At 30.9% G+C, this 16,283-nt stretch overlaps 2 protein-coding genes across 8 annotated transcripts in view; both read left to right on the top strand.

The window, feature by feature from the left end:
* Window positions 1-16,283, top strand: part of LOC107486380 (receptor-like protein EIX2) — a 102,145-nt gene that overhangs the window by 34,074 nt on the left and 51,788 nt on the right. Inside the window, exons 2-3 of one of the 6 annotated variants that reach the window (XM_016107236.3) lie at window positions 9,557-9,618; window positions 9,959-10,230. The exons of 3 other annotated variants lie outside the window; for them this stretch is intronic. In XM_016107236.3, the coding sequence (XP_015962722.3) occupies window positions 9,557-9,616 (60 nt within the window). In that variant the 3' untranslated portion in view covers window positions 9,617-9,618; window positions 9,959-10,230. Of the gene's footprint in view, window positions 1-9,556; window positions 9,619-9,958; window positions 10,231-16,283 lie in introns of those variants that run through there. 2 more of the 6 variants (XM_052260405.1, XM_052260406.1) reach the window with 2 other exon arrangements.
* LOC107486273 (receptor-like protein EIX2) lies at window positions 10,940-14,823 on the top strand. 2 transcript variants are annotated; one of them, XM_052260409.1, is made up of 3 exons: window positions 10,940-12,266; window positions 12,351-14,065; window positions 14,472-14,823. In XM_052260409.1, exons 1-2 carry the CDS (start codon window positions 10,964-10,966, stop codon window positions 14,051-14,053), a joined length of 3,006 nt encoding a protein of 1,001 aa, XP_052116369.1. In that variant the 5' UTR covers window positions 10,940-10,963; the 3' UTR covers window positions 14,054-14,065; window positions 14,472-14,823. The 2 variants fall into 2 exon arrangements, with proteins under 2 accessions (XP_052116369.1, XP_020997369.2); XM_021141710.2 differs by having other exon boundaries at window positions 10,940-14,065.

The following is a 16,283-nucleotide window of genomic DNA, read 5'->3' as shown; positions in this document are numbered from 1 at the left end:
ATTATATTTCTTTCAATATACTATTTATTGTTATTTTTTAATAACTTAAAAAAATAAATGTAATCAATTTTTAATTAATTATTAACTATAATTTACTAACACTGTAGAAAATACATCTTCATATAATTGTGAAGAAAAATACGATGAACAAATTTAAATATTTGTTACAAAAAAAAAGTCTATACTATAAAAAAATTTAAAAATTGACTATGCAAATGATTTGTATAGACTAATTAAAGGTACAATGAAAGCAAATTTTTTACTCACAACTGTTGTGAAAGAAATTAAAGATCAAGTTTTAAACATTCTCCAACACTATTTTGAATTTGCATCACTTGAGACATTGTCTGAGAGAGTAATTTTATTTTATACTATTTTAACTATTCTTATTAAAAGTAACTTATTCAAAAAAAATTACATATTTTTGTTCTTTTTACTGTAGATATCATTAGAAAATTGCATGCACATCAAGATATTAAAGAGAAAGAAAACTATACAAATTCAAAATACATCTTCTAAAAAAAATATACATACAAAAATAGAACAAATAATATAATAAAAAGTGAGTGAATGTTACAATACTCCTGTATTGTTTGGAATTTTAAAACCCCTTTACATTATTATTAATATTGTAATGTGAAAAGTTAGTATTTAAAAAATTAACGCTAATTTAAAATTATACTTTTAAATAAAAACATAAAATAATCATAAAATATTAATCTCTCATCTTTATTTATTTATTTATTAAGCAAAGACTTTTTTTTATTTTAGTATTTTATTAGTGTTAATTTTTTTAATGAAATAAAATAAAAAATTTATTATTTCCATAACAATTTTTTTATTTTTTATCTTTTAATAAATTAAAATTTAAATAAATATAATTTAATTAATAACTTAATTTAATTTAATAAAAATAAACGTATTCGTATTATTATATTTATATGATTAATTATATTTATTCGATTTTAAAAAAATCACTATTAAAACAGTTAATTATAAATTAAAAAATTAATATACTCGTATTATTTTTAATATGACTATGTTTACCATATTTCCTAATAGTTGAGTGACTCAACAGTCTATAAAATTTTTAATTATTTAATAAATCAATACTCCATATATTTTTATTTTTAAAAATTTTTAAATTAATTTTTCACAGTTAAAATTTTTATTATTTTTTCTATATTTATTTTACCTCTTCTACTTTAAATTAAAAAACCCTTTATATATTTTTTTTCATAGCTCTCTTTCTCAAATCTCACTTCTAACTAAATCCATTACCGCTGTTCACCATCGTCACCGGTGTCTCGTTCAACATCACATCTACTTCATCATTTCTATCGTCGTGTCGCCGTCTCGGAGCCATTTCGCCTCACTGGCTTAGTGTAATGTTTCGCAGGCCGCAATCGTACCCACGTCGTAGCTGTTTTTTCTTCATCGTGGTTACTTGCCGCCTACTTCTCCCCTGTGGTGTGAGTGGTGATGCTGTTGTGCTCCTCTGTACTCGGCGCTTTCAGCATTCTCCATTCTCGTACTGCCATGCTTCTCTACTGCCCTTCTGCTTCTACTTTCTTGTCGTCGTTCCATTCGCTTGAGTCATGTTCCCTTCTTTCGGTTGCTCTGTTTAGTCCATCTTACTTGAATCTCTTTATATATACTGGATCTGTTCTTTTATTCTAAATATGTTCTTGTTCCTATTTTTCAAATTTTTGTTTCAAATAGAATATCTTTAGGATATTTTAGAATTTTTATCCCCTATTTTAATTTTTTTATTCTTCTATTTTGGATATGTTCCTAAATTGTCTTCAATTTTTGTCTATTTTAATTGTTCTGCTCTTCTTTTTTTGCTCCTATTTTAATATTTTAAATTAAAATTCAAAATTTTACTTTCTAACTCATTTAAATAATCTAATCCTAAAAAAACATCTTAATATTTAAACTTAATACTAAATAATATATTTAGTTCTGTTAACTAAATTCAAATTCACATTTCCATATTGTTTCTTTTAGTTACCAAAAGAAAAAAAAAATAAATTTAATTTTTTTAATTTAATAAAATAACTTTAATTATTTAAAGAGTATTTTTATCATTTAAAATTATATAAAAAATGTATTTTAGTCTTTTAAAATTAAATTTAAATTTTAACATTATAAATTTATTAAATAATATTAATCCAAATTAGAATTAGATTTTTAAATAAAAGAAAAAAGAAAAGAAAAAAATTTCTACAACAAAAAAAAAGAATAAAAAAAGATAAATGATAATTAAAGTGAGATTAGGGTTAGATAAAAGTTATATAATTTGTTGTTGGATTGGTTGTTCGAGCTTGTAAGTCGACCCTTAATTTTTATAAGGACATTTTTGTCTTTATAAAATTATCTATAAGAATATTTGATAAATTTAAATTTAAAATTATGTTTTTTAATTCATTTAAACAAATTTAATTCTAAAATAATTTTTATTATTTAAATTTTTAGTTTTTTGATGCATGTAAACAACGTCAATACTAAAAAGATATTTTTGCCTTTTTACTAATATTTAAATAAATATTTTATAATTTTTAAATTTAAATATGTTTACTTTTCAGTTTTTTAAACCTTTTATAATAATGTTATAATAATCTTTCTTTTTAAATGTTATAATAATATAATATGAGTAATATTAATCCAAAAATATAATGGACTTGAAATGGTCCAAATTGAAATAATAATCTTAGTCCAAACAAATATTAAATATAAAAGACAAAAAAAATATAAGTGTTAACTTCTGTTTAAGTTTTTAAAAAAAGTTTTAATACTCTAAAGTTCTAAAGAGCATTAAATTAGGTGCCTAAAAAGTGTATACAATTCAACAATTCAAAAAAAAAAGTAACAATTCTAACAATAACCAATAAATAAAAAAGAGGATGAGTATCATATAAGAAGACTAAATCTATCAACTAAAATAAATAAAAAAATTAAACCACCAAATAAAAATGTCACTTTGTATAATTTTAACATCTAAATTTTTTGTATTACAAATTATTTTAAATAAAATACCTTTTAAATTTAATTTTAATTTACACATATTTAATTTAATTCTATAAAGTATAATAATTTCTAATATTTATTATATACTATTATTAATTTATTGTCCCATGCATCGTGTGATCTCATTCTAATTTGATAATAATTTACTAATAGAAGGACTAAATTTACGGATTAAAATTGAGAGATTAATATCATCGTTAAGTGAAAACTAAAAGACCAATTTGATTGTTATCTCTATTTACATTTAAAATGTGACTCTGTTTCCTTTTGTTATTTTGTAGCTGGGAATACAGGATTTGGACAAAGTTGGGAAGAAAAGACTGTCAATATGTGGAAGTGATTTTAGCTTGGAATTAGGGGCGTGCATGGCCGGCCCGATTCGAAGATTCGGTCTGGTCTTGAATATTTTAGGGGCTAATTTGGTGTGATTTTATCGGGTCTAGAATCGGATAAAGGTTTAAAAAATAGACTCGGTCATTATTTTGGGTCGGGTCCGGGTCATGGCTCGGGTCACCCGAAATCGGTCCGATTGCCCGGTCATCATACACAATTAATATTTTGTGTTATTAGTGATAGATGATGGCTATTCTTATGTAGAATTTAAGTATTGTAAATCTTAATATTTTGTGTTATTAGTTATTATAAGACTATAATTTAATGTTTTATGTTTAAAATGCATAAGATTTTAGACTAATGCATAATCTTGTATTATTTGTATTGATTTAAATATTTGGTGTTATTAGACAATATTAGTATTGATTATGATGATGCTTTAATTTTAGAGAAGAGTTGGTTCTTGTTATATTTTTCTAAGTGAATTTTACCATGTCAAATAATAGTTGGAATCTTGGAAATTTGGATATTTTCACATGCTAGCTTATAAGAAGGTATCAAGGTAATGTATGTTAGCGGCCCGATTTTCACCCGATTTTTACCTGGTATAATCGTGGCCTGAAAGTGTATAGGTTTCATCGGGTCTAGGGTCGGGTTCGGGTCTAATAAATATGCCTGGTATATATTTCAGGTCGGGTCTGGGTCACATCAAACCCGATTTCATCCGACCCATGCACACCCCTACTTGAAATTACTGTTTGGCCCTGCCAATTCATCAAGTGTATCCAATAGTGACCAATAGGAGTGGTAAAACGGATTGACCATTGGGCCGACCCGCTAAACCCGCTAAAAGGCGGGTCGGGTTAGAATTTAGAGTCCGCTAAATTAAAAAAACCGCTAAATTGACGGATTTTGGCAGAGTGGGGTGGGCCGAAGATTTTTATTTTTTATTTTATTAAATAAAAGAGTGATTGCTATTATAAAATTAATAATTATAGAATTTTCAAACACTTTTTTTGTTTTTATTTTTATTCTTCTTTTAGTAATTAACTTTATTTATTTATTTTACAATTTCGTATATTTGTTCAAATTATGTGACTTATTTTTTAAAATAAAAATGATTCTATTGACAAATATTATTTTAAAAATTTTTATTAAAGTTAAAAATAAAAAAAATAGTAAAAAATTATATTATAATTTGACTATTTTTTATTTATATTTGATTTTTTAATTATTATTTTTTAGTTAATTTTATTAATTTTTCTTTTAAAAAAAAAGAGTCAAGTGGACTAGCCCACTGACCCGCCAATTCATCATAAAATAGAATGAACTAACATTTTGAACCTATTTTAATTAGCAGAATGGGTTAGCCTGTCTTATTTATAGGACGAGTCTAAAAGAAACGGGACGGGTTGGGGCGAGCCGCCCGCTTTGGTACCCCTAGTGACACTGCTAGTATTGTTTCACTGTGATCATAATATTTATGCAACAGATCATATGAAAGGTCACGTCTACACTAACATGTGCTGGAAAAAAAAAAAAGCAGAAAATTAGATCCAATCATAAATGAGTCCATCAATGTTTTGTTGTGTAGTATTGCATTCATATCTTCAGTAGTCTTGTTGTGTAGTATTGCATATTTGTATTCATATTGCATTCATATCTTCAATATATTATCTTTTGAGAAAGAATTTGTATTTTTCAATATATATCATAAGTATTTTAATTTTTATTTAGTAAAAATACATTTATACTTATAGTTTTTAAAAGATAGAGATATTTTAAAAAGTATCTAAAATAATTTTTTAAAAATTAACTTGTATTTATTAAAATTAAAAAATTTAATATAACTAATATAAATTAATTTTTAAATTTAACTTTTATATTTATGTCAAATATAATATTTTTAAATTTTAAAAATTATTTTATCAAATATAATTATTGTTATTTGTATTTATCAAAAGTTTTTTTTAATTTAATTTACTAAACACAATTTTTATAAACTATTTTTAAAAAATAAAAATTTTACCAAAGTAAGGGTTAGAGAAGATTTAAGCTTATGCATAGACGAAAAAAGATAATGTTAAAAAGACAAAAAAAATAGCCAAAAATAAATTATAATTATTTTTAGTTAATTTTTTTTAGTTACCAAACATTTTCATACTAGAAAATTAACCTAAAATTAGTGGAGATGAATGTCACGAGTGTTTGTACAAAATGCAGGATCATTGTGTCAACTTTAACTGCAAATTTTCTTATTTATTTGCTACCCGGTTTGAAATATTCACGAAAGTGCACAACCCACTGAAAGGAATAAGGAAGCCAATTTTTCTAGGAATATATGTTTGGTGTTGACTGTTGAGTCTCTCATATAATGCAACATACATAAAACTAGGAAAGCTTTTCTGAAATTTGATTTCATCAGTGGAATTCTCTAATTAAAGCACTCAAATTGAAATTGGAGTAATAAGCAAGCGAAAGTATCTCTTATATATTATCACGTAATATTATTCATTTTTTTATTCATAATAAATATTTAAAAAAGAACTAACAATAAATAATTCATAGCTAGTGTGATGAATATAATAAGCTGACTTGTTAAGTCAATAGTTGAAGTCATGAGTGATGTGAGTATAGAGTACGTTGAGTGAGTAGAAGCATTTGGGCCACACTGGACAAGTTATTTATATTAGATTTAGTATATATCTTTGGTTTGAATTAGTCTTTGTGGAATTTGCTGTCCTCATTATGCGTTGATTATATTGTTAATTTGAATCAGTTGGTTACAAAATTGGAAAGTAGGAAAGCTTTTTTGAATTTTGATTCCATCATATAAATATATTAAGTAGACTTGTTAAGTGAATAGCATAGACTAAGTTGAGTGAGTGGAAGCTTTTGGCCCACACTTGACAAGTTATGTTATGTCCCCTTCCACACGAATATGTTGATTGTTGAGTGAGAAATATGATTTGAATCAGTTGGTTATAAATTGGTAATATGTACTTAGCTTGTTGAACACACATATGATATGATACAACAACTTAACTTCAAATATTGTCTGCTTGGAGCGATGATGATGAACGGTGTAGTTTATGTGATGTTGGTGGTGCAGCTCCTTGCATGGACCAGCAGTGCAGCGGTGCTGGCAAGTGGGAAGTGCATTGAGAGTGAAAGGCAAGCTCTGCTTTCTCTGAAACGTGGCTTCAATGTGACCGATGATGATGATTGGCTGTCTTCATGGGGAGATGGGGAGCAGCAGAAGGAGTGTTGCATCTGGGAAGGCGTCAAGTGCAGCAATGTAACTGGCCATGTTATCATGCTTGATCTTCATGTTGATCCCTTTGATGGTATGACAGTTGAATCCATAAGTCCATCACTGGGTGAGTTACATCATTTGAAGTATTTGGACCTTAGTGGTCATCACTTTACTCACACTCCATCCATCCCTCCTTTCATTGCCTCTTTAACCTCTTTGACACACCTCAATCTCTCTTCTTGTTCCTTCACTGGAAAGATACCCCCTCAATTGGGAAATCTGCTCTTCCTCGAGTATCTTGATCTTGGAGGGAATGCATTTCATTATTCGCAACGAATCCCTTCTCAATTCTCAAATCTCTCCCATTTAGTGTACCTTGATCTTAGTTTCAATTATCTGGTTGGAGAATTCCCTCTTCAACTCACAAATATGTCATCCTTGACATATTTGGATCTTAGTGTTAATTACTTCAATGGAACACTGCCTCCTCAGCTTGGAAACCTCTTATCCTTGGAACATCTTGATCTCAGTGGAAATGCATTCACCGGAACTATTCCTAGTCAATTCAAAAATATTTCCCGTTTGCAGTATCTTGACCTCTCTTTGTTGGACAAAACCATGCCAATAAATTCTGATTTACAATGGCTGTCTCAACTTTCAACCATGAGGTATCTTTCGCTTCCTTGGGTGAATCTCAGTAGTGCCAGCAATTGGCAACAACAAGTGAGTAGCCTTTCTCATCTTCAATATTTAGACTTGAATGGTTGCAATCTTGTCGATACTGTGCCCACTTCATCACTTGCATCCCCTGCCAATTTCTCCACTTCTCTCTCATATGTGGATATCTCTTACAACTCTCTAAGGGACGCATCCTTCATATTCCCATGGTTAATGAATTCCACTGGTAGCCTTGTCACTCTCAGAATGAATGATAATGGTTTAACAGGAATCATTCCAGAAACATTCGGGGACTTGAGCTCCCTTGAGGAGTTAAATCTTGCAAATAATGAGCTCAAAGGCCAAATACCTCTATCCTTGTTTCATAGTTGCAATTTGGTAGAACTATACCTATCCAAGAACAAGTTGACAGGGGAGTTTCATGAATATATTCGAGAGTTTTCTTCTTGTGCTCATAAACCCTTAAAATTGTTGGATATGGGATGGAATGAAATTACGGGGATGGTGTCTGACCTCTCTCAGCTTCAATCTTTGGAAGAGTTACGACTTGGTAACAACAGATTAAATGGAAGCATACATGAAGGTATTGGACAACTATCCAACTTAACTGAGTTAAGCCTTGGAAATAACTTGTTGAAAGGTTTGATATCTGAAACTCATTTCTCAAGACTTTACTATCTTGAGTCTTTGGATTTGTCTCATAATGCATTAGTTTTTAATGTTAGCGACGACTGGGTTCCCCTTTTTAATTTAAGTAACATTTATTTGGCCTGTTGCAAGCTGGGGCCTAACTTTCCAACATGGCTTCATACCCAAACCATGATTGAAAATTTGGATATTTCCTGTGCTGGAATTTCTAGCACTGTTCCTAATTGGTTTTGGGAACCCCTTTCTCAGATGTTGAATTTGAATATTTCTCACAACCGTTTTCGAGGAAAAATTGAAAGCCGAATTCTACCAGCTATTGTTTCTGACCAACCTCGTTCAATTGATTTGAGCTTCAATTTATTTGAAGGCCCAATTCCAGCATTTCTTTCAACTACTTCACAAACTTTTTTGTCTAATAACAGATTTTCAATTGCAAATCCTCTTTTATGTGCAAACTCGACCAAAAACATGAGATTTATGGATTTGTCAAACAACGACCTTAGAGGAGAACTTTCGGATTGTTGGAGGGGTTTTGAGTCATTGGTAGTCCTAGATTTATCCAATAATCAGTTTTATGGAAGCATGCCAAAGTCTCTGGGGTCATTAAGAAATATCCAGTCAATACATTTAGGAGGGAATAATTTTTCAGGAGAGATACCATCATCCTTGCATAATTGCACACAACTACAAATTTTTGATGCTGCACGTAATAAGTTGTCAGGAACAATACCAAGCTGGATTGGGGATAATATTCCAAAGCTACTTGTACTTAGCTTACATTCCAATATCTTTCATGGAAACATTCCATTAAGCATGTGCAATCTCGATGAACTTCGTGTCTTGGACCTCTCTTTAAATATTCTGTCTGGCAGTATACCTAAATGCATAAGTAATCTGTCTGCTATGGCCACTCAAGAAAAATCAAATGCAACCATTACCCATGACTATCATTATGAATATCGCAATGAGTTTAGCCGTGATGACGCTATAAGTGAAGCTTCCGGAGTTTATAATGATAGCGCATCACTGACATGGAAAGGGAAAATGTCAAAATATGGAAGCACCCTGGGATTGTTGAGAAGTATTGATTTCTCCAGCAACAGGTTAACAGGGGAAATACCAAGTGAGGTGATGAGTCTTATTGGCCTGGTTTCTTTAAATCTTTCAAGAAACTTGTTTAGTGGACACATTCCTCCAACTATTGGACAACTGAAGTCAATAGATTTTCTTGATCTATCCAGAAATCATTTGTCAGGAACAATTCCTTCACAGCTTGTTCAGATTGACGATCTCAGTGTTCTTGACTTGTCATATAATGATTTATCCGGAGAAATCCCACTTGGCACGCAGCTTCAAACCAGGGATGCCTCTGCTTATGAAGGAAATCCAAAACTTTGTGGTGCTCCCCTCAACAAAACTTGTCCCATACATGGTCACCAGATCAGTGAACATGATGCTGATGGTGATGATGAACAATTTGTAAACGAGGGGTTCTACATTGCTATGGCTGCTGGATTTGTTACGGCATTTTGGGGAGTGTGCTTCTCATTGATTTTGAAGAAATCTTGGAGATATGCTTATTTCAAGTTGTTGAGTGATGTCTATGACAACCTCTATGTATTTACAGCGATCAAGGTGGCCAAACTAAAAAGGATCAGATCTCAAATATGAAGGTATTTACCGTTTTGATTTCTTCTAGTTTTTGTTATTGTTGATATAGTTGTTATATTCATAATATTGGTATATCAAAAAAATTAATATCTGCTCTATGTAAATGAAACAAAATATAGTAGTGCTAAAATGTTAAAATGCAGACTCTGTTATTATGTATTTAGGCTTTATATATATACATTCTTATATATACAATTGTAATTATGTGTGAACTTGTTATTGTGTTAATAATATATGTATATATGTAAATATGTATATGGGATATGATTTTATGTTACTTAAATATATATTTTTGCTCTTTATGTCTTTAACACTTTAAATATATGCACATATATCTTTCAGGCAAAAGAGTAGACAGTATCTTGTGTTGAAAAGATAAAGCTTTGTTTGTGATACAGCCGGAATCTTCATGCATGTGTATCCATTTGGAAGGAGACCAATAACATTTAGCGATGCAGCTAATATAATAAGTGTTATGTTTGCATATTCTAGCTTTTTAAAGGTTTTCTGCTGTAGCTGCAGGGTGGAAGTGTGATTCACCTATATCGCATAGTGTTTGTTATATTGGTGTCATTGTAAAACTTGGCCTTCTTTTATTGCTGTAATTTATTTTCAGGGACGAATGACGATATTAAGTGTTAGTTATTGTGGTAGTGCTTGTGCTTGTAGTCGTAGACTTGTGGTAGTTCTGTTTTATTCAGTTCATGCTTTACCAAATCTGTATGCTGAATCACGATATTTTCTTATAATAGGCTATAAATGTCACTATTAAAAATGAATCAGTCTACTTTAAGTTGAAAATTTAAAAGTAAATATATCAACTATTAACTAATTTAAATTGGTCTAATAGTTAATTCACTAGTCTGCTTAAATAAGTATTAGAAATTCAAATTCTATCTTGTGTATAGAATATTCTATTGGCCAATAATAAATTCTTAAATGGAGCTCAAATTCCCATTGAATTAATCCTTATCTCCTTGACTTGTTGAGTTGAGAAATACCGTAAAAAACGGTATAAAATTATATATTTTTTTTATATTTTTTTTAAATAGTCATATTAAATTATATATAAATTTCTAAATAAAAATTTTTATAATATTTTTTAAAATTAATTTTCAAATTTAATATTAATTTATATATTATTAATTTATCAATAATATAATATTTTAAATTTATACTATATATTATAATTAATTTAGCTTTCAATTGATTAATTCAACTCCATTCTTCATGTCTTCAATTTTGGACTAGTCTTTTTGACACATAAGTGGTTAGTTTAAGCTTAATATATGACTGACCTTTGCTCTTGTAAATAATCATTCCTCTTTCATTTGCTACACAATTACCATGAATCCAAGGTTTGCTATGGCATTTCAGTATTATGTCTTTATTGTGTTCTTCATGCACATATCAGTGTTACATGTACTTGCATTAAACCCCATGCTTGACAACGTTACTGTGAAGTGCATAAAGAGTGAAAGGCATGCACTACTTGCTTTGAAACAGGGTTTTCATCTCAACAACAATGCTTGGCTTTCTTCTTGGGGACATGGAGACAATCAAAAAGAGTGTTGTAACTGGGAACACATTCAGTGTAGCAATGAAACAGGCCATGTTTTGAAGCTTGATCTTCATGTTTCTGATCATATTGTAAGAGCTGGCTCCATTACTACAGCACTGGCTGAGTTGCATCATTTGAACTATTTGGATCTTAGTTACATTTCTTTCAATCTCACCCCATCAATTCCTATCTTTATTGCCTCTTTAACCCATTTGAGATACCTCAATCTTTCACACTCTGGCTTCCAAGGAAAAGTACCCCATCAGTTTGGCAACTTGCTCTTCTTGGAATATCTTGATCTTGCATATAATAGCCTCTTAGCAGAAATTCCTCCTCAAATTTCAAACCTCTCCAATTTAGTGTACCTTCATTTGGGATCCAATTCTTTTCATGGGAACATTCCTCCACAACTTGGAAGTCTCTTATCCTTGAAATATTTGGATTTGAGTGAAAATTATTTCAATGGAACTATTCCAGAAAATTTTGGAAATCTTTCAAATTTGGAGTATCTTGACCTTAGCTCCTCTTACCAAATATCTTTGAGTTCTGGTTTGCAATGGTTATCTCATCTTTCATTTCTGAGGCATCTTTCACTCCCTAAGGTTAATCTTAGCACTGCAAACAATTGGCAACAACTAGTGAGTGGTCTTTCTCATCTACAATACTTGGACTTCAATGGTTGTGATCTTTCAGATTCCATCCCCTCATCACTTTCTCCAGCTGCTAATTTCTCCACTTCTCTGTCATTTGTGGATCTCTCTGGCAACAATTTGATGAACTCGTCTTTGATATTTCCATGGTTAATGAACTCTACTAGCAGCCTAGCCATGCTCAATTTGGATCATAATTCTCTGAGGGGAACCATACCACAAGCCATAGGGGAATTGAGCTCTCTTGAGTACTTGAATCTTGCCAGCAACCAACTCGAAGGCCGAATACCTCTATCATTGTTTCATGTTTGCAGCTTGAGAGAATTAGACCTTTCTGGAAACAGGTTGAGTGGCCAGTTTCATGAGTTTGCTAAAGCATTGTCCAATTGTAATCACAAGCAATTGCAAACTTTGAAGATGGGATGGAATGAAATTACAGGTATGGTGCCAGACCTTTCTTCATTTTCATCATTGCAAGTGTTACGACTTGATAGCAATGGATTAAATGGAACTTTGCATGAAGGCATTGGACAACTATCCAATTTGAGGGAGTTAAGGCTTGGAAATAACTCATTGGAAGGTTTGATATCTGAGTCTCATTTCTCTAAACTTTCCATGTTATTAACTTTGGATTTATCTCATAATTCATTGGTCTTTAACATTAGCAATGAGTGGGTTCCCCCTTTCAACTTAATCAAGATTAAATTGGCATCTTGCATTTTGGGCCCTGACTTTCCAAAATGGCTTCAAAACCAACATAACATGAATTGGTTGGACATTTCTAGAGCTGAAATATCTAGCAATGTTCCTAATTGGTTCTGGGAATTCCTTCCCACAATGGTAAAATTGAATCTTTCCCACAACCATTTCAAAGGCAAAATTGAAAATTTACCTTTGATTCCTCAGAGTGCCTTGCAGATTGATTTAAGCTCAAATTCTTTTGAAGGCCCAGTCCCATCATTTCTTTCAATGTCAGCACAAGTGTTTCTGTCCAACAACATGTTTTCAACCGCAAATCTTTTTCTGTGTTCTAACGTGTCTGCAAACACTGAATATTTAGATTTGTCAAATAATCACATTAGAGGACAGCTCCCAGACTGTTGGATGAATTTCCAATCTCTAGGCTTCCTAGATTTGTCCAACAATTATTTTCATGGCAGCTTACCGAGATCTATGGGATCATTGAATCAAATTCAATCATTACATCTAGGTGATAACAATTTTTCTGGAGAAATACCATTGTCCTTTGTTAATTGCACAGAGCTAAGACTTTTTGATGCTGCAAAGAATAATTTAACTGGGCCATTCCCTAGCTGGATTGGAAATAATCTTTCAAATCTGTTTATACTTAGCTTGCATTCCAATCAATTTCATGGGAGCATACCTCTAAGTATATGTAATCTTGATGAGCTTCATTTGTTGGACCTCTCTTTGAATAGTCTTTCAGGGAATATACCTAAATGCATAAGAAATCTTTCTGCAATGGCAAGTCAAGCAACTTCAAAGGTTGATATTTTCTATGCTTATGATGCATATTATGATGATTTTGATGGCATTACCAGCTTTGGAGTTAATGCTGATAGTGCTTCACTTATATGGAAAGGAAAAATGTCAAAATACAGAAGTACATTAGGACTATTGAGAAGCATTGATTTATCAAGTAACAGATTCAATGGGGAGATTCCAAATGAGATGATGAGTCTTGTTGGTTTAGTTTCTCTTAACATTTCGAGGAACAAGTTAGTTGGTAATATTCCTCAAGGTGTTGTACAATTGAAATCGTTGGATTTTCTTGATCTATCTAGAAATCAATTGTCTGGAAGGATTCCTTCACAACTCTCTCAGCTAGATCGTCTCAGTGTTCTTGATCTATCATATAATGATTTATCAGGCCAAATTCCACTCGGTACCCAACTTCAAACTAGAGATGCATCTGCTTATATAGGAAATCCAAAATTATGTGGCGCTCCTCTCAACAAAACCTGTCTCGTTCCTACACAGAATCCAGTTGATGGAAATGATGATCACGAAGAACATTTTTTTACTGAGGGGTTTTACATTGCTTTGGCAATTGGATTTATTATGGGGTTTTGGGGAGTTTCCTGCTCATTGATTTTGAAGAAATCTTGGAGATATGCTTATTTCAAGTTCTTTAATGATCTATATGACAAGCTTTATGTATTTGCTGCAATTAAGATGGCTAAATTAAAGAGACTCAGATCTTAAGTATACATACAGGTATGTAACCCTTCCATTTTTGTGTATTAGTATCTGTAGAACTGCTTACATGATTCTCTTAATTAGCTATTTATGGAGCAATTAGTGTAAACATAATATATCCATCCAGATCCAGGCATCCATATATTTTGAAATTATTCACTATAAAATAAGATGTAAGTTGAACAAATATGCATTGTTTTAGCAATTATTAGTAGATAGTATTGTTCTTTTGGATCATAAGAATTGTGATAATGTAGATACAGTTAGGATTAGTGTTGGTCGTCTATAAAATTGTAATAACAATGTGAAGTTGTTCTTGTGTTATACTGAAAGATAATGTATATGACATGGTTTGCATTGTGCTTTTTGTCACTTCTGTGTATTTTGAATATTACCTAATATGTAACTTTCTTGTATATTTCAGGTAAAAGGGTAGACAACATCATATGTTAAAAGAAGAGGTTTGCTTGTGATACAACCAGGATCTCCATGTGTATCCATTTGGAAGGAGATCATCAAAATGTAATGATGCAGATGATAACAAGTGCTGTGTTTGCATATTTTAGCCCTGTTTAGGCTGTCTGTTGTAGCTGCAGGGTGGAGTGTGGAAGAGGATTCTTTGAAACTTGGCCTTGTTTTGTTGCTGTGATTTATTTTCATGGATGATTTATGTGTTGTTATGAAAGTGTTTGTAGTGAGTTAATACTCAATTTGACCTATGAAATTTGAGGTTGGACTTAATTTAATTTTTAAAATTTTAATATACTCAAATTAGACACCCAGAAATTTATAGTTGTAACTCACATTAATCATTGAGTTGATCTACATCAGTGGCGTATTGATTTTGTACATTAACTTGTTGCGATTTAGATTCTTCACTTAGATTCTATGCACATTGAGATTTATTAGAACTTCCAGGAGCTTGACTGCTCTTAGAATCCCAAAATTTTCAAATTGAACTTGTTATTGTTGTCTTTGTAAAGATGTTAGGAAGTCAGTCAAATTTCTAAGAGGTCTAACAGATCTCAATTACATGAAATTTAGATGAGAAGTCCAAATCTTAATAAATTAACATGTAAAATCAGCATGTTATTCATGAAAATCAATTCAGGCCTAACGCGAGTTATTATTATAAATTTTGGAATTCAAATTGACTCAATTATAATTTTAGGGGTCAATTTGAATCCAATTTCAAATTCTAGAGCCAAATTAAATATTAAGGCAGTAGTTGTGTTTCCTATTAAGTTACCTATTAAGTTACTAGGTATTGAATCTATTGGTCTAAAAATCCGAGTGATAATGTATCATGTAATTTGTCATATCTTTGTCTACTCAAAAGTTGAAAATTAAAATTAAAAAAAAAATCGATAATATTAGCCTTGAAAACAAATTTAAAAAGCCCAATAAATTTGTTATTTAAATTAACTCTAGTTCTGGTGTTTTTATATAGTATAAACTCATTCAATTATAATTATGACTTTAGATACCTATTTAGCTAAAAACTCAGATGCAGTCAAGTTCACGTGAAGTTAATGGCTGAGAATTGTTAAATAATTTGACTGATTTGACTAAATTTTCATCTAATCAGTTATTAATTTTACGTAAAGTTGACTGCACCTAAGTTTCCACCAACTATTTATCGTCCGCCGGTGGAAATTTTCCGAAGGTGCTGCAGAGAGATTAAGAATGGCTATCAGAGAACCAACAGTCCTCGCTACTACTTTTCTTATATCGTAGAAGAAAACGAAGATGGAACACAATCAGAACAAGAAGAACCTTGGATTGTTGTTCAAATGGACACAGAGAGTCCTGCAATATACAAGAAAATCTGTGACGATAAGGAGGAAAAGACAAAAAAAAATACAGCAGCAACAACAATAAAAGAATGACAATAAGGAGAAAACATGTGAAGAAGAAGAAGAATGAACGTGAAAAAGGAGGAAAAGGAGGAGAAGGAGGAACGCGAAGAAAAAGACGCTCCGTGCGTAAACGAGAAGCGTTGGGCAAGAGCGATTTCGTGTGTGTTGGGCACGTGTATTTCACGTTTCATTTTAATGGTATTGAATTTTTTTGGTGTTGGGCCAACTTAGTTTCATGATTACATGGATGTGTAGCATCCTCCTAATACTTAGTATATTTTAGAATACGTATATAAATAGTATTTTAAAAAAAGAAATACTCAAAGGTCATCAATATTTATTATTTTTTATTATAGGTCATCAATATATATTATTTT

The sequence above is a fragment of the Arachis duranensis genome, chromosome 4 (genome assembly GCF_000817695.3).
Source record: "Arachis duranensis cultivar V14167 chromosome 4, aradu.V14167.gnm2.J7QH, whole genome shotgun sequence".
NCBI lineage: Eukaryota > Viridiplantae > Streptophyta > Magnoliopsida > Fabales > Fabaceae > Arachis > Arachis duranensis.
This window is presented reverse-complemented; position numbering and strand designations above follow the sequence as displayed.

Coding starts and splice junctions, on each gene's coding strand:
- LOC107486273 (XM_021141710.2), top strand. CDS start 10,964: ATGAATCCAAGGTTTGCTATGGCATTTCAGTATTATGTCTTTATTGTG.